The 24,138-nt window shown below is 45.7% G+C and overlaps 1 protein-coding gene across 1 annotated transcript in view; it reads right to left on the bottom strand.

Annotated features, from left to right (window-relative positions):
* NEGR1 (neuronal growth regulator 1) overlaps window positions 1-24,138 on the bottom strand; it is a 290,238-nt gene that overhangs the window by 147,328 nt on the left and 118,772 nt on the right. The window contains exon 2 of the mRNA XM_075759106.1: window positions 9,055-9,287. Within this exon, the coding sequence (XP_075615221.1) occupies window positions 9,055-9,287 (233 nt within the window). The remainder of the gene's footprint in view (window positions 1-9,054; window positions 9,288-24,138) is intronic.

The following is a 24,138-nucleotide window of genomic DNA, read 5'->3' as shown; positions in this document are numbered from 1 at the left end:
GCTGACCTCAGTCTCTCACGCAGAGACACAGCAGCCGTGCTGCTTTCGCTCACGCGATGAAGGGACACAGCCGTGCGGCCGGGCATCAGCCACCGCTTGAGAATGTTTGATGTGTCCTTTCGGTTTATTTTCCAGTTTCTTTCCATTCTGTTTTTATATAAACGGGTTTTGTATATGGGTCTATTTTTTCCTTGATTACAATGAACACAGTTCCTGATATGGCACATTTTAATTGCCTTGATTAGGATATTGTGAGGAAGAATTGACTAAGTATTTTACCGTGCCAAAGTTTTGACTCTAAAATACTTTTACAGTGTTTTCTCCTCAATCTCAGAGGAACAGAAGATAAGGATTTTCAAAAGTGTTGGGAATTCATTCGAAGATAATCACTGGTTTTGCACCTCCTTAGCAAGACTTCATTAAATATTTAGATTAAAACTCTTTTTGCAAGATAAAACCAACATGTTCTAGACCTACCCTGCATCAGGTGGGATACGTTTTACATCCTCGTTCATATCTAGGTGATGAAAAAGATGACACTCTGCGTAAGAGTACTGCAGGTACTGGTGTCCAACGCACTCCAAGGCTATTTAGCTGTCTTTGTTAACATCACTCCAAGCAAAAATTAACCTTTTAAACATGGGACACCTTTCTTTCTCCTGACAACCGACAGTCTAAAACTACAGAAGTTGAAATAACAGGAAATCCAATGAAAAAAAAAATCAGATAAATCACAGTAATCACAGTGTTCACTGTGACAGGCAGCAGAAAGCTCAGTAAAATATTATACTCCTTACTCAGGGTACAGAGTTCCAAAAACACTTTCAATGTGGAAATCATGGCAATGAATAACAAAATAATTACCATCTCAGTTTTTCCAGGCTAGCCCAATTGCCTTTAATTGAATCAACGGGACGGCGAAGCAGCACTCAGAGAGGGAACAATAGAGCCCGCAGTAAGGGCGGTCAGAAGAACACGGACTCGAACGTAACCAAACCCTTAAAAGTGTTATAAGCCAAATTCTATGTCTTTAAAATAAAGCTCCTGCAGTTCGTTCCAGTTACAAAATAACATTTTGGAGGACCTGTTCAAATGAAATTGCATTTGGATAAATTAATTGTAATTAAAATCTCTGCATTGCCACACTCTATTTTCAGATGACAATTGTGTTTCTGAGGTAGCACAATGGAAAAAACCAGCATTTCAATTTTAGTCCTCCAAGCAAGTCTTGCAATGAGCGTGGACTATTTCATGAGTGAAACTATCGGGATTTTTGCCATCGAGTTCAGTGGGAGCAGCATACTCAACAGACAGGAAATCTTAAAAAAGGCACATTCGCTAAACACAAAATCTTTAAAAAGAAGTAGGTTTGGCAGCCTCGGTCATTTCTTGCGTTACACGATGCAATCACACATCACGTTCTGCTATGAGTGCCTTTTTGCTAAGAGACCCATGGCTCCAAAACCATGCCCAGACACAGGACATCGTGGAGTCAGCATCTCCTCGCTGCTCGTGGCCAGCACGACGCTAACGCTTTGGGCTGGGGGGCACGCGGTCAGAGCCCCAAAACAGATAAGGCTTCCCACGACCCGGACCGATTGGTATTAACCGCGAAAAGATTTTCACAGTTTTCACAGTCAAACACTTCTGATCGTAAGTTCCTTAATAAAAGCCTTCTCATTGAGATGTGGAAGACAATGGAGGTTATCTGCACTTTAATTAAAAAGGAATAAAAGTAAAAAAATAAAAGCTGGCCCAAGAGTTTTCGTTCACATCATCCAATTTAGATCATTCTAATGCAAAGTAATGGATTTGACCTGTATTTGCCTTAAAGACAGCAAGAACCAGAAGGGACCCATCGCGCAGAGCCGACCCAGCCACCAGCTCACTCTGTGATAAATTCTCGTTCTCAATTGGCTTTCTTCCCAAAATAATTCCTGAAATTTTTCTATCTCAAAGTTTCATAATGTTTTTTACAACTTGGGTCTCACACAATATTTCCAACTGGTTGTTTCTTGAGAGAAGTCTCCTGTCTGTAGGGTGGGAGCTTACCAGACCAATGCTTTAGAAAGGACGAGAGATGCTGTGCCAGCAGGAAGCATCGAGTGCTTATGGACCTCTCTGGCTTGGTAGAGGAGAGGATGAAGAACCTAACTAACATAATGAACGCAAAGCTCCAAATTTAATCATCTACATTTTTGCCCTTTGCAGTACATTATTATGTTCTTTAACCTAAGTTGTTTTTTCGGGTTTTTTTCTGGTTTACCCCCTATTTTTTTGGTTTACCCCCTATTTTTGCCTCCTTACTCCTGCTTGTGGTGTTGCCGTATAATGCAAGAAGTTGCTGAAAGACCCTGTGGACTCTGTCGAGCACACCTTTTGCAAGACTCGCACAGATCACAAAACAAGTCATTCAACTTTTAATTCACATGTAACAGAACTAATGTACTTTGGACCAGAGAGCAGATGATTATTTTGTGGAGATTATCCTTTGCCTGCAGATTTCAGAAGATGGAAATTTCAAGCTTATAATGGAAATTCAGTTCCAGCCATGATTGTAAAGCGCCTCCAACACTGCAGAATTATGAGTTTCAGACTAGCACAGCCCTGTTCTACTTCAGATAAAATATTCCTGATTTACATCCTTGTAAATGAGATCACCTGCTAATGCAAACATTTTCCAAGATTTAAGTCTTTTAAAGAAGGGTAAAAGCCATTCATACATATTTTAGAGAGAGAGAGCCCCTGCAGCTCATTTGAATGCCGCGAGAGGTACAAATGTGGGAGGAATTTAATGAATGGATAAAAAATACAAATCCTGCAGAAGACATTCTGATGGGTCATTAATGATGCATTAATGATTGTGGATGCAGCCCTTGGTAACAGCAAGTCCAAGGATGCTGTTTGCTGGAGCGGGTGGTTCCTTCGACTGGGGGGTCTCTATCATCGAGCAAATCTCACTCAGCCGCCTCCACCTCTGGAACAATTTTTCTAAGTCTTTTTCTTCTTGTGCTGAGCAGGGACAAGATGATAACAGTGGCTGGCACTATCGAGTTAATTTTATAACGAAAACTGACATCCTACTCGAGTGCTAGCAATTTAAAAGAGTAATGGATTGTCAGTTTTAGCCGGAAAGTGGTTGTTATATGATTTTAGAAGTCTTTTGCATATTTATTTTGTCCCACTTTAAATAAATTTGGGTAAGATTTATCTCGTTAGCTCCAAATGCAAGTCCCTCTTGGCCCGATTGAGGAAACAAATTAGACTTTGCAAACATTGCAAAGACTAAATCAATACATTAATATTTAAGGGACATTAAGGAGGTTTATTAAACAGAAAAAGGGCCTTGAGTATTACTTTGGAAATATTATCCATGTTTAAATAAAAAATATAGGTTGCAGTTTCTGACTGAATCTATAAATCGCATTTACATAGATAACTGAATTATTTACATGCACAGCGTATCAAGTGCAGATTATGTACAGAAATGAGACGATGCAGAGAGGGCAGGACGGGAGCAAGAGCCGTGTCTCACTCGCACAGGGTCTGTCTGGGACCAGCATGGGCTGGATTAAAGTCAAAACTAAGACGTCAGGTAACTAACATAAGAAAGTTTTTATGTCCCCGATTCCGCAGCGTTAGCACTTTGGTGCTGATGGAAGGCACTGATGTAGCCAGGAACCGGGCTCCTGCGGGATGGGGAGGGCAGAGGGAGAAGTAGGGGTAAGCAAGGGCAGCAGAGACCATGGGGAGCTGGAGACGAGAGGAATGAGACCTGTCAGCGACGCCTCAAAGCCTAAACCACGGACCTGTTCAAGCTGTGCATCCATGCAGACTAAAATACAGCCATGAATAAACAGCCCTCCCTCCAGAGCGTGCCAGCAGATCCTGGCTCCTGTCCCCAGGAGCAGCACCAGGCTCCTCGTTCACGTTGATGGGACAGAGCTGTCAGATCCGTCATCCCATCGTTAGGAGGACGGCGGTCACACACCTCACTCACCGACTTCATGGCCACCCCTGCCCCACCAGACCCCACAGAACTGGTGTCCCGAACCCCGGCCGCTCTCCCTGGACAGCCCATCCTAACACGACGGGCACCAGCACCTTCCCTCATCTCGTTAAAATCTGCTCATGGCTAAGTTATATTTGCCTGCTCTCGTGACCGTGCTCCCCCTTAGCCAGTGTGCTTGTTCTCCCTCCCGGGCAGCCACACCAAGTGCATTCATAAAGCATAACAACGTTATCCCCGAGCCCTCATTGCGCTAGGTTAAACAAAGCAATCTCTTTCAGGTCTGGTCTTTACTCCCCTCATCATCCTGGCAGCCCTGCCTTGGCAGCTGAGGCCCTTTTCAACACCCTGTTCTGGCCTCTGTCTCCCAGGAGTCACCAACAAGAAGCGTGACTTGCCCTTCCCCGCGCGGTGCAATAGCATCGCCACCGCGTCCTGACACGTGGAGCGAAACGGAGACTTTGGGCTGTGACCTGCCGCTCTGCCCCACAGCCAAATTAATTCTCAAGGACGTTGGTAAACATGTCTTAATATTTTTGCAAATTGAAAGGGATACACAGCTTGGAGGATGCAATTTAAACTTTGATAGAATAAATGTCAGATTAGAAATGGCAGAAATCGCAACCTTTTGCTAGAAAAATTATGAGTGTGGTAAGAGGTATTTCATTTTTATACTTTACTGTGGCAAACATCTGATGTTTAAATCATCTGCAGTTCATGACTTTGCAGATCAAGCATCTGGCACCGAAGTAGACTGAGTTGATTACAAACTCCTACCTTCTAAACTTTTAATTAATTACTTCATAATTCTCACTTCTTTTTAATAAGGTCACTGAAATAAAGTTAACTTGATTATCCTCCTCTCTTTCATGCGATTTTTCTTTCACTGATGTAAATGTGAGTTAAAGAAACATCAGGCTTTTTCCTTTTTTATCAACTATCTTGATTAATTTTGTTGGTACCAAAAGATGTAACTATGTAATGAGTAACAGTGATCTAAACTTGACTTGGTGGTCTCGTTAAGGCATTGAGCAGGGATTCGGGAGACTGAAATTCAAGTTCAAGCTCTGCCAGAGCTTCCCTGGTTGACTGCGACCAGCTCGCCAAACCTCACCAGGTCTCGCCGCTCCCTGTACCGCGCGTGGGACGGCGATGGAGAGGCGGCTGCTTCCCTTCAGCCGTGGTTAGTTATTGATCCTGGCACTGGCCAGGAACTTTTTCTGCACAAGATCTGGGGTTTAATCTGCAAGTGTACAGTATTTAATGCAATGTAGCCTGAATTGCATTTTGGGATGCTATTGTGAAAAGCCCAAAAAGGAGCGAAGAATGGAAGAGAAGCAACGGGGGTGGGATGGATTTACTGAACGTAACATCGTAACTGCCAAGGACCAAGCGGGGACCATCCACAGGCTTAGCCAGGGCTGGCAGAAATGTCAGGTTTGTGGCCTGGGCCTCTTTACTATGTTTTACTCATGGAAATTAAGGCATCTTTAACCCATTAAAATGTATTTATTCTCTGAAACCCTTACATGAATATGTTCGGAAATTGCCAGCCCCAATAGCAGAGAAGGGGACATTCAAAATGACAGCTCCTGGGTCTGCGCGTGCAGAAAGACCTCACACACACCCCAGAAAAAAGAAGAAGAGAGAGCTGGATTTACACAGCTTTTAAAGTGGAGTTTCACAGCAAATAATTTTGCAATCTGGAGTTTGAACTTATTTGGGAGCTTATGATCAGACATAAGTCTTTATTCATTTAATTTGTGCCACAATGCACACACACCCCCCCCCCCCCCCGGCTCTTCCAGCTCTGCTGTTTTCAGCAGGAGAATGTCTTCTTTCAACGCCACTCGACAGAATACAGCCTGCAGGGCAGAGGAATTTTAAAGGGCTAAAACTTTGCTTTTAAATTTTCTTTTTCTCCCGTTATTTCCTGTGCTGCTCTAGGTCTACTGCTGATCATTTATTCACAATGTAAAAGGAAACCCAGCCCTCTGACTGAATGATTTTACTTTGGCTAAAGACCTGCTTTTCCCTTCATTTATTTCTCCCCAATAGCAGAAGTTGTTTCTAATCTTGACATACAAAGCCATGAAAAATATTAAAAGGAAACACAGAACTACTTCCATAAAATGTTATTATACCATCCCTGTGAACCCTATTCGGCAGGAAGGGATATATAAGCTTATAGCACCAATTAGCTGTTTGATGTTTCCTTACAGTCTCGGTTACTTTCCGACAGGTCATTCTCCACCTCAAAGGACGCATCAATCTTGCATCCTCCCCTCCCGCGTCCCAGCACACGGAAGGTGAAGCGATGGCTTTATTAGCAGCGTAAGTACGAAGCGACCTGTTTAAAAGCCCTTGCACGCACAAGTCCTGCTCAGAGCTGGGTAGGTAACGACCGCAGTAAGTGCGATGCAGATCTCTAAATTACCGTGCAGAACCCAATGTTGACTCAAGGTGGGATCCCACCCGTGTGGGATGAGGGGTCGGTGCGACTCCCATCCCACCCACTGAGCATCCACCGCATGGCTGGATATTGTTAATAGCTATAGCAATATGTACATAAAGATATCAGCTGGAATGGAAAGAAATGGCCACAATCATCACCGAAGTGGGATGGAGCGCCCGCCAGGGATGCTGATCCCGCTCTGCCGCTCAGCAGACGCAGGACCTCTCTCTACAAGCAGGGAGCTCGGCAGGTTTCCCTTCCTGCTGAGAGCGCTACACAGGAAAAGATACAGGGACGGTGATTGTTTTCATCTTTGTCCTGAAAATGGCTCACTTCTGGCTATGCTTCATGGCGCTGGTCCCTACTTCCTGCGTAAAATATAACTGAAATAATATTGGAGTAATTGAATATATATACACAACGGAAATAATAATTGATACTGTCACAGCTCCTTCCTTCCACCTTCCCAACCTGATGGCGTACGAATACTTCTGCAATCCCTCAGCAGCCCCCCCACGTAAACAGCGCATTTACGGGTCCTGACGCGACAGCCGCCGCTGAGCAAGGTGGTACGAATGAGCGCGCCACGGCTTTTCGGCTGCACTAATAACACAATGTTCCTGACGCAACAAATACTCTCGGCTCTCACAGAGCTGGAGCCTAACATTCTTACAAACCATCGGGGGCTAAAGGTCCAGCGGTTAAGGATAATTAGTTTGAGAAGCATTTAATACACGTTATTTATAAGGGATTTTGGTGTGCCATATGGATTAATAGAGATTGCCATTTAAATTCTTCTGGTTTATATTCATTGCTGTATTACTCATAAAAATGCAAAAGAAAATGTTAATGATGATTACACCAAAGACTAATAAGTTAAAGCCTTAGGTTATACTTTGCATTTCTGAAGATATAAATGCAATCGCTTAATAATTATGCATATTTTTAACTATTGAGTTATTATTTCTCTATATACTTGTAGTTAGCCTAATTAATTTTAAGCTCCTGTTTATACGTTTTATATATGCAATTAATTTCCACCTTTTCTTTTAGCCCCTTGCACAAGGACATTAACTATTATAAAGACAATCAAAACTAAGAATTGTTCACCCTGGAACAATACAATAAATATTATCTTCATGTGTGTAAATCTTGCTGTTGTTCTGCAGCGCTTATAATAGAAATAAATGGATTGTTCTTATTAACTATATTGGGATCTTAATATTTCTGTGAGAAAACTGGACTGGAAGAAACAAACCCTATGGATTTTAATGCAAAATCAGCTTGTTTTGTCTTCGCTTGTTTATTTTGGTTTTAATTAATTTCTATTAAATTGGTAAATCTAATAGAATTTCTATTTTCAAAAAATTGCTTTATTCCTTCGAATTTTGCTTTTTTTAAGCATAATTCTTGTTTTTATAACAAAGCTTGTGATGGCACACACCAGAGAAGACACTTGAGGTGCTCAAATGAAATACTGCATCTTCTAAGTGCCAACAGAATTTACAGAAAGCTGCCTACCTGAAGCTTCAAGGGGGTAGGACATACCCACGCGGGCAGGTAAGCTGGGTGCTGTGGGAGCAGGAAGAAGACCTTCGGGGCTGTGGGGCTTGCTGATGGGGATAAAACGCCTGGTGAATCCTTGCTTGCAGCCGAGCTGCTCGGGAAGAGGACGAGCTTTCCGAGGAGCGACCTGCCGCCCTGCCCATGGGTGCGGGAGCACCGCGGGATGAAGCGTTTTGGTGCTCTCCCCTGGGCTGCCCTCGAGGAGCCGCCTCTGAAGGAGCCCACAAACCAATTCATCCTCCTCCTTTAAAACTCGCATTAAAATAGTCCTGTGGGAACGCTGGAGCCGGGCGCTGGGCTGCCGGCACAGCTGATGGCCGTGCCCACCTGCAAACTGCGCCCGAGAGATTGCGCTCTGGCCTCTGTCTCACTGCGTCCATCAGGCGTCTCTTATTTGATGCTCTTACTACATGCTCATCAAAGCACGTCTTGCGGCCTCGTCCTGTCCCCGAGGAGAGCTGACCCTTCCACGGCGTGCTGCAGTGGCGGCACTGGCTGTTTCTGAACACGTCTTGACATCATAGAGGAAATGAGGATGTTTCTGGCAATATTTGGTATCAACGTTAAAACGCAAAGGCTGTAAACGTTCCGTGAGCTCAGCACCTTGACACGGTTGAACCTTGACTAGGCTGAATACCGTGCAAAACAACCGAGTTCTGAGCCGTGCAGGAGACCTGTACCAACCTGACAGACCCCTGCAGAGTACCTATACCTGCAGGGACCTATACCTCGACTGTCATACTGGTATTTTCCTCTTATATTTTTACACCTTGTTCAACTGTCAGCAGAGTAGGAGTGAGGATTTAAACCTGATTTTGGCAGGTCGGAGACCCTTCTGGGCTAATTATCTATCTGCAGGGGCCCAGAGCCAAAGGCACATATGGTCTATGGCTACATATATCCAAGAAAAATGAAAGAAAGAAAAAAAAAAGCTTTAAAATGTGCTTAGCTGACGTTTCCCATCCATGAACTATTTTTTCTAGTACATCTCCAGTAACGATTTGCAATTGGTTTAAACACATACCTTGTACAGTTAAGTGCACCTGCATCGTTCTAGGAGTGTGTTGAGTTTGCACAGAACAAGTGTATGGACCGTCATCTGTCACGTCTACGTCCTGTATCTGCAGGCTGTATTCTCTTCTATTTGCTGTTGCGATTGAAACTCGAGGATCTACTGACCACTTATCACTTCCAGCAAAAATAATACTCGACCGATTCAGCCAGGCACCTTTTGAAGCTCCATCTTCCAAGTAACACCTGGGAAAAAAGGTGAAACCATAAGTATGAAAATGTAAGAGCTTTTAAATACCATCAACTTGCTGTTGATTCTTAGACTGAATAGAGCTATAATACATTATGAGTCAAACCTCAAAACACAAGTCATTTGTTAATTCACAAATCGTCATAAAACCAAAAGCCTATCTTGCAAACACACAATAAACAAATATATTTTCCTGCTGTGAGTGTTCAGTGGAGCAATAGGTAGAAAGTGTCAGTTATTTCTGCACTGGACTCAATGACTTCATCGAAGCAGCCCTTTCTGCTCCAGTTTCAGCCCAAAAGGATCAGGAGTAGGCATGCGTGCCTGTGCATAATTACTGTCCTTTTCCCAAGACACAATAAACTTCTGCTTGCTTAGTTAAGGGACCAAGAGATTTCTTTTTTTCCACCAAAAACTATAATGACATCTTAGAATCCAAATCAATATTTTTTTTCTTTTCAAAAGGTTATTAGATTTGTCATTGTTAATCAGATTCAAGACATCTCGTTTAAAGCAAGTATGGATCTCCCTGCTGACAACAACAATGAAATAGAAAACATAGTTCTACTAAATGTTTTTTAAAACATCTTTGGTGTGGTAGTGACTCCAACAAATGTGATTTGTTTACTATGCTGTGTTTTAGCTTTTTTACAATTATTATTAGAACAATAACTAAAAATCATGCTCTTCGGGGTATAATAGTCGCCTTAGCCAGAGCTCAGGGAACACCACCACCCCTACAGTCAGAAGCAGATGTACCCCAGATTCCTTGCCTCCTAAGTTTTAGTTCAGAAATATTCCTCCATAAAGCAAAGACTTTGTGTGGTTTTTTTTTACAATGGGTAAAAAGTACAGCTGGAGAATGAAAACACATATATCTGAAGAGTTTGACAGCATTTCTACACAATATCTCGGGGGTTTGAACATGGCACCGGAGATTGCGGGGGAATTGCGCGCTGAATGCACCGGTGTAGGTACTGCGAACTGCCTGAAAGTAATCAGTTGAGAAATATAAAGAACAAGGTATATTGCAAAATCTCATTTGTAGTCCATTTCGCCATCTGTAGACTCAAAAACCAGTCGGAGTATTAAAGGTCAATGTTAATTGAAAATCTTTTCTGCAGATATGCAAGCAAAAAAAAAAGCCGCCCATGCGGAACAGAAGTATAACCTTCTACTAAGGTAATTAGGCGCTGCAATATGCTGCTGCTGTCAATATTTTGTATGGCGCATTAGGAAGCATTTGCAATTTCTCTCTAAAATAGCTTTCCATCATAAGTTGCTCACTTGCACACTGGGATGAGGAGACCCGCACTGTGACTGTTAGATAGTATTGACAAGCCCTGAGAATAACACGGAGTCAAGTGCAATTCCTAAAACTTTGTGGGAAAAGCGGTAAGAAGCTGGTGAATAGCGCTGGCAGCACAATGAGGTAAATAAGAAGGAAAGGGGACGTTTGTTGGGGCGGGATCCCTGCAGAGGAGAGCGGGTGCTGGTGCTCCTGAACCTCGGATGGGCGGAGCGGTGGCCGCGGGGATGCCAGAGGATGCAAAGCTGGGCTGGAGCTGAGGAACCCGTGTCGCTGGCGGAGCTAAAGAGCGGCCACTCAGTGGCACGCAGGGCAGTAGGACAAAAATGGTCCCAGGAGATGCTCTAATTTTTAAGGCAATCGATGGCTTTGGAATAGCCATCAAACTTTCCCGTCATCTGGAACGAGGGGAGTGATGCTGGTGACAGGCGGGAGAAGGACACTAAGCACCACTCCTCAGCCCCACGGGCATTTGACTTGGTGTTCAACGGATGCTTGGACAATGCAGCCTTTGTTCTACGCTGCAGTGTTTGACAGGGAAAGCAATCCCTAGGCAAGGCAGCCTAGGAACCTCAGCCAGAACGAAGATTTTTGTGAGCAATCAGGAAAACACGTGACAGAGCAACAAGTGAGGAAAGAAAACCAAAAGATGGGAAGAAAACCAGTAAACACCAGTAGAGCACAGGACTGTGTGAAGTATGAGAATACAAGGAGAATACAAACACTGGAGATACCTCAAGGACCACCTTCCCACAGATGAGGAAATGTTTGTCATAAAAACAGGAGGGCTGGAGGCAGGAGATGAGACGCGAGCAAAAGAGAACGGTGATAGTTTGGGTAGAGGGCATGGGGAAACAGGACTGGGAGAAGGGTGTCCAGGAGGAACGGCCAGCAAGGAGAGTCCCTCTCGGTGGCCGAGGAGTGAGCGGATCGAAGGGCAGGGAGAGCACGCAGAAGGAGTTTACTTCTATGAGCTGATGAAAAAGCCTGAGCCTGAGGTTAAGGACATTTAAGTGGGCTCAGCCCTAATACGCCACTTTTCCATAACGAAGGTGACATCCAGCGTGTGGGACAGGGCAGAGCAGCTAACGGAGTCAGGGGCAGAGAAGAACCTCGATGGACTCACGGCTGAGAGCCTGAAACTGCAAATCCAGGAGCACGCGGGGCTTGCTTAGACAATCGGAAAGGGACGCTATGTGACTGGGACGTCATAAAGGTATCATCTACACTGAAGGAAACGCAGAGGGTGAATCAGGCATATTTTAGGCTAACCACCATGCCCACGATAGAATTTAAGGCTTTAAAACAACTTTAAAAGTTGAAGGAAGGTAATACAAAGTGCACCAGACTAATGGGACATTTTTATTTGATAAAGAGGATTTTTACATGAAGGAAATCCAACAGAAGAAGAGAATGCAATAGATCTCATCTCTTTGATAAAACATTAAAATAGCACAACTATGGAAACTGTTAGGTGGGAGAAAATGGTGATTTCGTAGCTTAAGCTTATGGCGGTATTGTTTAAGGGGAAGAATGACGTTCCCTTTAGGAATAAGAAACTAGAAGCATCAAGCTGAAATTCTTCAGAAATGGATCATGAAAATAACCATTCATTTAATTAATGAACCCAGCATGAAATCTGAAAGGGTTCTGAGAGAATCTGCGTTACGATATGGGATAAAACCCCACGGTTTATATAGCAGGGAACTGGGATGTCACGGGGAAGTATCACTTTGAGGATGGAGAGCGCAGCAGACGCCTGTGAATCCCTGCAGGAGGAGTTTTGTGGGGCTGCTCCCATTCGGAGAAGGCAAGGAGCCGCTTTCAAAGTCTTAGGAACATTTTCAAACTGATTCTAATGAACAGAAGACTGGGGAGAAGCAGAGAAACCTCAGATTTGCTGACGTTTTTCTACAATGTGTTTCTTTTCTGCTGGTGTTTCCGCAGCAGCTGGATAGAGTCTGTTATAAATGAGTGCTTTTGAAGGTAGCCTGTAGTTTCAGGGAGCGTTTACCATTTTATTTAACTCCCTCGTTGTTTATCCACATGCACACATCCAAAAACATGCAGGAAAGTGTTAGCACTACAGTTTCTTCCCACAAGAGAGAAAATCAGCCTCCTCTTCCTCTCCCAGCACACAAAACCAGCCTCGCCTTGCAGTCCCTGCTCTCATGCAGCTTGTAAGAAAAAAAATAGTCTTGCTTAAAAAAAAAAAGAGAGATAAAGAAAGTAGACATTTTTGATTATTAATTAAAGACAAAAGTGGAATTGTCATCAGATGCAAAGCGAAGCACCTGAAAACCACGCTGAGAAGGGCAGTGCGCAGGGCTGCCGTGGTGGCAGCTTCAAAGCATCTTCACAACCTTCTCACAGCCTGCTCTGAGAGCTGGAGAGGGACCGCTTACCGGGGCGGGGGGGACAGGCCAAGGGGAATGGCCTGAAGCTGCAGGAGGGGAGATGGAGATGGGATGGGAGGCAGAAATCCTTCCCTGTGAGGGTGCTGAGGCCCTGGCACAGGGTGCCCAGAGAAGCTGTGGCTGCCCCTGGCTCCCTGGCAGTGTTGAAGGCCAGGTTGGATGGGGCTTTGGGCAACCTGGGCTAGTGGAGGGTGTCCCTGCCCATGGCAGGGGTGGCACTGGATGGGCTGGGAGGTCCCTGCCCACCCAAACCAGTCTGGGATTCTATGAAATTCCCAAAGGTTCCCCAAAACCTTCTCATCTAAACACAGCCCTTTTGATATCAAGGCTTTCCTGCTGAGAAAAGGCAAGATACAGCAGTGCAGAAAGGAACATGAGACCTCTTGCTATGTTTCTTGAGATATAAACGTATTTTCTCAAAATAACTTTCTAAAACAAGTAAGAAATTTGGCTTTATTAATTCATAGGTGCATGGTTATCGTGGATAGAGATGAAAACCGGCTAAGCCCAACTTTCTGCTATACCTCACTAGTTAACAAAAAGTAGGCAGAATACAATTGCTGTATAAAACAGGAAAACCAAGGACTAAAAATGGAACAGATGTTTAGTTGTTAAGAAAGATTTTCAAGTATGATGAAAAAAAAAAATCAAACACAAAAGGTATTTCTACAAATGTAACTAGGAGAAAACATTTCAGTCTTTTTCAGACCCTGACGAAACATGTGGTATTGTGGAAGTGCATCGGTTTCAAACTAGAAATTGTATTCCAAATAAGGTTCTTTGAAAACAGGTTAAATATTTTACCTCAGACAAGCTCCTTCAATAGCCCAAAGCAGTCTTTTCTCTACATTTACTCAAAACCCATGCAAGCTCCCTAACTCTGTGGGAGTGAACTGATTTGATAATGTTGCAGAATTTGGCTGAAATGTTTTGCACAGAATAGCCTTCACATTAAATAGCAGCCAACATGCTGTATTTTCCTACTACGCACGCGGGATGCAAAGGATAAAGTGCATATTTACTCCATGGAAGAAGCAATCAAATGATTCATCTCAGAAATGTTTTCTAATCTAACAAATTTAATCCCTTTCTGTTTGCAAATCACTTCTCATTTCTGAAAATGCATTTACTGCTTAAAACTATTCTGCAGGCAACTTGGACTACACATTCATCCATGTGTGTTCCTGGCCATTGGAGGCAATGCTTCTGCACTGTACGTATTGCAGAGGAACAGAAATAAGGAAAATAGGGATTTTTTTTTCCCCTTTAAATGAAGTCTTGGGGTTTTTTCCCCCCATGTCTTTATAATTCTCTGTGAGGCAGCAGTCTTTCACATACGTTTTGTCTGACATAACCAACCAATTGTGTATAGATGAACATTTGCAAAGAATAAACACCGAGATCAACAAAAATACCGACCCCAAGCAAGCCCATGGGATGTGAGCAGTGCACATGGACTCAGACTGCAACACCACAGCCGCCCCTGCACAACCTCTGCATTTCTCCCTACAACTGTATTTCTCACATACTTGATCTCTGGATGCACTTCTTAATTTTAACTACGTATTTCAACATTATTATTTAAGCTGCAGATAATAATCATAGAATCATAGAATCTTAAGGTTGGAAAAGACCTCTAAGATCATCAAGTCCAACTGTTGACCCAACACCACCATGTCCCAAAGTGCCATGTCTACACGTTTTTTGAACACCTCCAGGGATGGTGACTCCACCACCTCTCTGGGCAGCCTGCTCCAATGCCTGATAAGTGATAACTCTGTTATTTTCGTTGCACGCACGTGAACATATCTGGAAACACATTGGCTCTTTGGATTGAAACCCCATGATGGTTCAGCTCCTACAAGAAGACAAATTGCCTCACTGCACCTGCCACTCTCTCTGTCCGTGTCCCTCTCCACACCGCTGCGCCAGCCGGGATCGGGGTACGTGTGGTGACAACCCAGGCCTCGCATGAGCGAGGATTGGGAGGAATGGCAGCTACGAAGAGACGAGACCTCGCAAAGGAAACGGATGAGAACTACCGGGAACTGAGCTGAGCGGGTCTGTGTGCCCCGTGCACGTGCTGGGGTGCAGCTCAGCCGGGCGGTGCAACGTCCAAGCTCTGCTCCTGGGGCGCACAGGACAATGCTAACCAAAGTCCTCCGTGAGATCCTCCATGTCCTGAGGACTGCAGCACTCTAGTTGAGCAAAATAGGTTACAAATCCTAAACCAGGAGTCGCCAATCCCAGTTTTACTAAAAACTTAAAATTTGGGTTTGCACTCTGGAACAATTTGCCCCTTAACTCTTCCAACCATTTCAGGGAACTCAAACAGAAGTTTTCAGCAAACCTGAGAAGTGAGGTTGAGCAGAGTTTTGATTTCACATGAATCTATGAAGAGCTGGCAGCCTTCCGCTGCAGCTCCCTCAGGATGAGTCTGAGCCTTCAAGCTAAGAGCGCAACGCTTCTTCAGCTTCTCCTGGTTTCAAATGCCATAAATAAATTGAATAATGACGCCAGATCAGTGCACAGTTCCAGATCAGCACACACAAATCCCGGTGGGATCACGCCACTGAACGAGCACCACGGCTGCGGGAGCCGTGGTTGGCCACCACCGATCGCTGGCGGACAAGTCAAGCCAAAGCATGCTGATGTTTAATAAAGATCAACAGTAAAACTTTTCTTACAGTAACGTATGGGAAATAATTTACTGAAAAGATGACAACCAGTATAAACTGCATATATTAGTGGCCTTCCCTCTCTTCCCCCTTTCCTCTCTTTCCTTAAATTTTATTTATTTTTAAACTTCATGCACATCACGGCAGCATTTTCTACAATGTAATTTTTAAAATCTATGCACAGGACCAATTATTTTTAGAAGTTAATAATAACACTGTAGCAGAATTAAAGAAACCATAACAATCATTAAATAAAAGTGACTTTTGCTCTTTTTACCTTTACATTGCTTGGAAAAGTATTGATTAAACTATAGCTGAACTCAGAAGATAATTTTTCTATTTTTAAACTTGGAAGATTGGAAAAAAGAACAATTTATTTTTTAACTGATGATTGTAATCAGAAATTCTCTACTCAACAAGCATAAAAAATAGATTTTAATGTTAACTGTCATATACGGCTGAAGGTATTTTATTATTTTTCTGATCATTATTAATGGGGATGATCTTCTGTAATTTGTGAGTACAGAAAAATATAGTCTCACACGGCTTCCTTAAAGTTTTTAATCCTCTCTCTTTGGTACCTCCCACCTTCCTAGCTCTCCAGTCCATTATTTCCCCATAATTAAAACATAGACCTATTAATCTTCCTGAAAAACAGTTCTTCTCAGTTGCTTAATTAAAACCACACACGGTCTCTTTTCACCAGAGCCTTCGTGGCGCAGGCAGGGTCGAGCTCCCGCCCCGCTGCCCCTGAAACGAGCTGCCCGGGGCTGCGCAGACAGCTCTCCCATCTTCCCTGTATCGCAGGGATGCTCCGCGCCTGCCTGGCTCCATACATCCTTCCACACGCTCTCCGGGGTTACACCTGGATAGTGCCTGGGCTGGGGCGGTCCTTCAAATGAAAAAAGTCTTCATTCCCATCGGACCGAGAGCTGCCCTTATCCTCCCCTCTGTGCAACTACTTACTCGACCCTGATTGCAAAGCGAAAAGGGTAAGTTAGTTTGAAACTGTCCTAGACACCTGTAGGCAAATTCAAGCCATGCAACCCTGTACGTGCACCCATCCAGGCCACGCGTCTCCACTTAGTGCTCCCACCTCACCCGTGGCCGCTCGGGTCCCCCCCAGGGATCCGTGGGAGCGGAGCACCAGGAGCCGGCTGGGAAATGCCGCCCGGGGCTACGGCACTGCCCAGCTGCAGAGTCATTCCCAACACACCTCTGACAACACCGAGGGACACGCTGCCAGACGCTTCCTCCGCAGAACTCATCCCCCAAACGGTGAGACACGTCTTCCAGGTCAGGAGATGACTCACTTCTGTGGAGGCTGTGTCTCTAAAAACAGTCATCCTCCTGCAGTTTAGGCTAGAAGTTCCACCTCATTTACAGAAAGTCCTGGAATTCTTTATTTTCCCTGAAAACCTAGAATAATTTGACTTGAAAATTGTTACGGTTTTATGTAACTGGTGCTTTGGGTGCTGGAGGAGCCGCTGTAACGCCCACGAGGGATGACAGCATCCCCTTCCCATCACCCTGCAGTGGGTGAGTGCTCACCAAAGCAGATGTGAAGCACTTAACAGAGTCGTTATTGCTTACTACAGCATCTTTTTTTCCAGTGAAATTGGTTTTGGCATTGAGTTATAGCCACTTTCTTCAGAACATGGGAAACCCTTGCAAAAAACAGTGTTGCTAAAATTTTTCTGCTTTAAAGAAGATTGGCTTTGAGCTCAGCAGCAAGGGGAGAGAGAAACACGAGGGTCAGGGTTCAGCCTAGAAAACCACCCAGGAGCTCAGGACATAAAGTGCCACATCCAAGCTCCAGAGCCCGAAACTCACGCCTGCTAGGAACTTTTACAAAGCCCTTTTACTGACGATCCGATCTGGGTCTTCTCTGGGTTCTCTGTGCATTCTTACAAATAACATCTTAAGAGTTTGTTACTCTAAGGAAACTTCTCTGAACAATAAAAATAACTCAGGCGCGATTAGAGGTGATCCTTTCACTTTTGTCCTCGAAATCAGTTTCCTCATGTCTACTACAGCTCAAAGCATGGGATGCTGCATAAAAACCTGTGCAGCTGCTTATTATCATTTATTTATTTACCGAACACTCTCAGACTGATGCACCGATGGTTGGTGACCAGGCTGGCGTCCACCAAACCCCGGCAACTCCGTGCCTGACGCTCGAGATCCCCCCCAGAAGCACCAGGTTTCCTCTTTACGTATGAAACGTGCAGAGGATAACGTATCCTGCAGAGGGAGACTCGTGTGTCCTGTATGGGACAGAAATCCGCAAAGACGGTTTCTGGAAAGTCTGGTGAACGGGAGTGAGGTAAAACAGGGGAGAGAAGCAGTTGCTTTAAACCAGAGTTTAAAATCAGAACCCCAAAACTTTGTCTCATGGCAGCCAAACCAGATCTAAAATAAACAACCGGCTTTGCTTAGCCTGACATCTCCGCTGCGCGTGAAGTCCCCAGCCATCCCTCCGACAAAGCCTTCAGCTTGAGCGACGCCAGCGGCGCTCGCTGAGAGCCCTGGGGTTTCCTTACAGGAGCTGCACCCCTCTGAGCGGCTCTCCCCGGGGACTGGACCGCTCCCGCTCCCCCAATCACCGAACCCACTGCGCATCCTTGTGCGCTGCATTTCTGAACGGCACCGGGCGAGCTGGGATTAAAGGATCCACTATAGATTTCAGGTCCTTTCTCTCCACGCAGCCACCAGTTGACAGCACGCATTCGTGACCTTTGCGGCACCTAACGTAGGTCTGCAAACGCTGCAAACTCTGCTTTGATCCCCTGCGAGCCCCCGCCGGCAGCGTGCTGCCTCCTGGCCCCCCACACCACCGCGTCACCGCTGCTCCCAGCAGCCCCTCGCCCGCCCGGCTGCCGAACCCCTTCTCCTTCCTCCCACCCTGGTGCCAACTGCCTTCTCCGCAACCAGCAATCCCAGCGTCTCTGCTGCTCTGTGTCTATCCGTGCCCGCGGCGGAAGGAGCTCTGACCGTACCCTGAGGTGTTACCGTGCACAAATGAGCCTTCTGCCTCAGACTTGTGCATGCGTTCTGCTTTCTAAGCACCGTAAACTGGAGTTGGTACCGAATCCTTTTTTGGGGCAAGTTTTCTCTTCGGGTTCAAAAGATGCAGCGCGTCTGCCCCGCAGAGGATGGGGAGTCTCCAGAGCCGGTCTCCATCAGGAAGGAGATGCCGCGACACCAACAGCGGGGGAGCTAACCGTGCCGCAGCATCTCCTCCCCTTCCAAGCTGAACAGACCAGACACGCCTGAGAGATTTTACCCAGTGTTTGCAGTCAAATAATTCATTTAGCACCATATCAATACACTTACTCATAATCACTTCCTTTAAATAAAGACGTCCTTCCGAACCTACTACCCTCTATTTTCTGCGATTCTCAGCAGTCCATTACGTTGCTTTCTAAAACAGCGGCTCAGAATTGGAGATCTGCAAACTTAGGAAGAAACCAGGATAATTCTTTAAATATTTGCTGACTTGTGGACTTTTCCAAAAGGAGCAGATAACGGTGTGAGCTCTATACCTGGCAAACCGCCTGAAATAAATGGGGATACGTGCTACCTGCATTTTCATGAGTAATTAGCATTATTAACCCCCCTGCTCTGCTCCTAAGCCACTTCCACCGCTCCAGAGAATCAACGTACAGTTTATTAGCCCAGAGAACCCGCCAGATTTTCTGCTCTATCGCTGGGTGTGACAAAGTCACCAGGTACCTGCCAGCCTGGGCATGAATCGCAAGACAAGGTGGCGAGAGAAAGCAGGGCGAAAACTCTGGGAGAGAAAGCAAAATCAAGCTTTTTCGTTACACACCTCCAGCTTCTGGATTTGATAAACTCTGCTGCCTTGAGATGCTTTAAGATACTCTAGGAAATCTGTCTGCAGATGAAATGTGGATTAATCCCTAAATCCGAAACATTTTTAACTGGAAAATCAGTAGAATATTAGTAATTAGCAGCAAAAGTGTTCACTCTTCTACTTCTACAAGATTTTTAATGCAATTTGCTCTACAGCTGATGCTATTTGAATTCACATCCGCATGGGTTTCAGGCTCAGCCCCTGCCAATCCACCCAAGCCAGGGCAGAGACCAGATTCACAGGGTGTTCTGGCCGCCAACGTTCACCATAACCGCCAGCCATCACCATAACGCGCGTTTCCCTCCTGCCACAAAGAAGTGGGATTTTCCATGGCAAGGACAAAGAAACTGTTAGTATCATGACTGCAATAAATTCATTTGTTGGTTTTATTTATGTGAAAATATTCCCACCCCTTTTCACAGATGGATTTTCATATTAAAATGAACAAAACAGTATGGTGTAAAGCTAAGAATTCTTAATTGTTAATTAATTATTTCTTGGAAGCACATAATATTTTCTCTTTGAAGGCTCAGAAACAACATCACACAAAATTATTGGTTTTGATAGTCTGTGTTTCATTTTCAGAGAGTAACTCCCAGCTTAATCATATTATGTGAAATATTAAAAAGGAGCTGGCTGCTGCCTTTGATATTTGTTAATTCCTAAAGATTTATGATACAGAAACACTGACTTCCAGTAATGACAAAGAAATTGCCAGTGCATAGAAGTAAGGAAACAATTCACTGTGTGGTTTTGTCTCTATTATTTTGCACTTTTCTTAAGGGAGAGAGTTTTTTTTAAAAAATCGAGAGCCAATGGTGTTAATTTTATAGGACTAGATAAGTCAGCTGTTTCTTCTGATGGTGAAAGCCAACCCAGATGGCAATTCCCCCCCCCCCCCCCCCGCTTTTTTGCCACACGACACTGAAACACAAATTAAAGGAATAAAAAAACCCATAAGCTCTGAGCCCACGGCAAGGCACAGGATCATGCCTAGAGGATGAGAAAACATCAGGGCCGTGAACGTACCGTGTTACATCCCAAATTTTCAATATCACAGGAGGTTATTGAAGGATTTTAGCATCCAGAAATACACAACTGAATTAAAAGAGCCGTGATACTAATTAACTGCATTTATTTCCGTTTCAGAACAGCTAAATTAGTCTTTATTTTTAATGCTGAAATGAAACAAGGGTTTCCTCACTGACGCAATAAGCTCCGACAAAAACCCGAGGGCTTCCAACGGGAGCCTGTTACCGTAACGCACGCTCGGGACGCAACGCTGAGTGTCAGATAGCTGTCATACCCCACGCCCACGGAACTGCCGTGATTCGGTGAGGAATGACGCCCCGTGGCGATGCGGGGCGCACACCAGCTGCAGCACAGCGCCCAAAGGAGCCAGGCAGGACCGCAGCCCCACCACCCGCAGCTGTGCGACACTGGAGAATCGTCGCGCCGAATGCAAATGTCGCCCGAGTTCCGAGCCCAGGAGAAGGAGCCGGGGTCGCCGGGGCCCCCGGGAGGTCCCCAGGAGAGGGGGCAGGTGTGCAGCTGGGCGAGGAGACGCGGGGTCCCGTGTGCACGGACCTCCTCGACATAAACCTGCCCTGCTTCCATGTCTGCACATGCCTCCCAAACGTTTTAGAAGAATAACCCAAAAGGCGGGTGTGAAAGGGACAAAGAGCAGACGCTATTTACCGTTCATTTAAATCGTATGATAAAAGAAAAATGTGGGAAACCTCCTCTAGATCTGCGCTCTCTTGGAGGATTCTCCGCGTCGCCCTGCCCAGACACCCCGTTATCGGCAGCCGGACGAGGGGGGAGCCCCTTGTGCTGCCGAGGGGTCTGTCCTGCAGGGTCCTGCTGCCGCCAGGCTGGTCCCTGGGACCGGGAAGAGTGGTGAACCTCCTCACTTCTGCATCACGGCCTCTTACCCTCGGGAGATTTTATGACGCCTGCCTGCAGAGCCAACGCAACGGTGAGGTCAGCTCTACCTGCTCAGCTGTCAAGGAGGAAGCGCATCAACCATGGCGAGGAATAAATGTCTGCGAGGGCGTGGGTGCTCCTGCTCCACGGCAGAGCTCTGGTAACTTCACCTCTGCTTGCTGCCGGCAGGCACAGCCACGGGCTGCAGCTGCCCGCGCTCCGGGGATTTCTGAATTAATATTCGGGTTTTATGTCTCGCATGTTCTTCCCGAATAGGCTTTTTTCACTAACAAGGCGTAATGAAAAAACAGCCTTTGCAAGTGAAAGCAGGGTGGATTTCAGGACTTCCTTATAATAACATCTAGAGCATGAGTAGATAGCAGGCACAAGGCGGGAGATAATTGTGTGCTGTGTCATGTCCTTTATCGGATCAGTATTGACCCGGGACTCTTCTCTGAGAAGGTAATACCAACCCCGCAACACAATTCTCTCCAGGTTGGTTGAAGTAAAAGAATAGAGTTAATGACAGAAGCAAAGCTACCTAGAGAGGTGCAATTCATCATGGAGTGTTTCATGCCATTATCTTAAAAACATACAGTGTAGTAATCACTTGAAGTAGTGATAACACATAATTGTATGCTTCTCATAAATTATAGGTGAATGGGAGTTTCAGCTAATGAGTGCCAAATAGCGGCTCAGGAACTGCAGTGATTACAGAAGATGTGGTGATGAATGCATTTATTATTGGGGTATTACAAATCTTTTTATAGCAGAGATGCCAAGTTTATAAATAAATAACCAGCCACAGAGGTACCTGCACGTCTAACCAAGACAACTAAGTTATTAGCCTGCAGTTTAACCAGCCTCGCATACACAAACATTTTAAAGTTTGGTGAAAACAAAGCAGAGCAAAGCAAAGCAAAGCAAGCGAAAGTCCCACCCAAACGTCGCACCCACGGGTTTACGCACACTGTTTTTGCCAACGCTTTCAGAAGAGTCACTTTTTTTGGAGTATTCTCGATAGAAAAACAAGCTTTTGCATCGTTTCTCATGGAACAGCATCCCTGCCCCACAGAAAATAAATAAAGCAGCAACGTTCCTTTACGGTATACATGAGGTGCTGCCCAAGTACAGAGCTCTTTCTGCGTCCCCGGTCAGGCTTAGCCCTCACAGCAGCCGGAGCCGTTTGCACGGCCGGGAGCGGGGTCGGCAAGTCCGGCAGCGACCGATCAGCCCCCGGCGAGCCGCCCCGTGCAGGTCACGCTGCACGAGCCACAAAGCCCAGCGACAGCCCGGTCGGAACGCAGGTCTGCATCTACCTCTTCCTCCTCTGCAACGCTCACCAGCAGAAAATGCTTTTATTGGACAAGAAAAATGAGTAATACCCCTTTGGGGCTTCTCCCTCCCCTCCGGGACAGCAGGACTGACGGCAGAGGAGCGACGGTGGCGCCGGCGGTGCTGGGGCAGCTCCGTGAGCCCCGTTTCGGGGGGCTCGCCTCCTCCCGCAGCCGCCCAGCACAAAGGGGTAGGCACTGGGGATGGAGACACGGATGGAGAAAGATCAGACGTGAACTTGCTGGTGTGAATAAGCTTTTCCACTGATTGCAGCAGAGGCCAACCGGGCCCAGCCTCCGGTTCCCCACGGAGACTATTTCAGGAGCGTCAGCTCAAATATTTCTGCCGGTGAGGCCGCCGCTCAGAGCCCCCCCCCCGTAACTCGCTTTTGGTTTGATTTGCTTTTCTTTGCGCGCTGAAGACAGGAGGAACTGTTAGCATTTCAGAGAAAGAAAATGCATGTAAAAAAAGCAAGCAGAAAGCAAGCAAAACTCAAAGAGCGATTACACGACTTGAGAGCACAAAGCAATTGCTCGTCGGCCGACGCGCAGCCGAGCGTTACTCGGGGCTGAGCCGCAGGACGCTCTGCACCCCCGTATGCCTGGCCACCCCCCTGCCCCGGGCCCGCTGTGTGCTGGGGGGTCGCTCCGAGCCCCCCGGCCCTGCCAATGGCGCCGAGGGCTTTGCACGCTGTGACGGCAGCCGTGCTCCCCTTGGTCCCCGAGCTGCTACCTCGGGCCCTGCCTCGGTCAGCAGATTGGTGCAATGGGTTGGTATGTCGGTGTTTGCAGAATTCGAGCACCCCCTTGCTTTTTTAAATGAAGGAAATATGTTAAAACTTATGAAAAAACTCCGAATGAAAATATTCTGGGATTCTGCAATGCATTTTGGCATTTGTACAAATAGCACTTTTCCTTGCAGCGATTCCTCTGCAGCCTGGCGGTGTGCTGGGTGTGACCACTGTTGCTTTGCGCACCGCGATGGAAATAAGCCAAAAGGCGGAACAAGAGAAGCATCCTACTTCTCTGAAGTTTCTGACGGTACCTTAGACCCAGGTTTAGCTCCTGCTCCACACTCAGAGTGATCTATGGCTGAGATCTTTGCTCTTTGTGAGGCAGAACAGAGCTTACACGGAGGTGTACTGCATTTCAGGTCAGGACATAATACATGTAGGAAAGTGCAGCTGGCAGACGAGGCCATTTCAACAATTCCTTTTTTTGTGAAAATATTCGAGAAGTTATCGTCATCCCTCTGCAGAATGAAAATAAAAGTTAAAAATCTCAAAGGCTTTCATGAAATACTGTT

This window comes from Balearica regulorum, chromosome 8 (genome assembly GCF_011004875.1).
Source record: "Balearica regulorum gibbericeps isolate bBalReg1 chromosome 8, bBalReg1.pri, whole genome shotgun sequence".
NCBI lineage: Eukaryota > Metazoa > Chordata > Aves > Gruiformes > Gruidae > Balearica > Balearica regulorum.
This window is presented reverse-complemented; position numbering and strand designations above follow the sequence as displayed.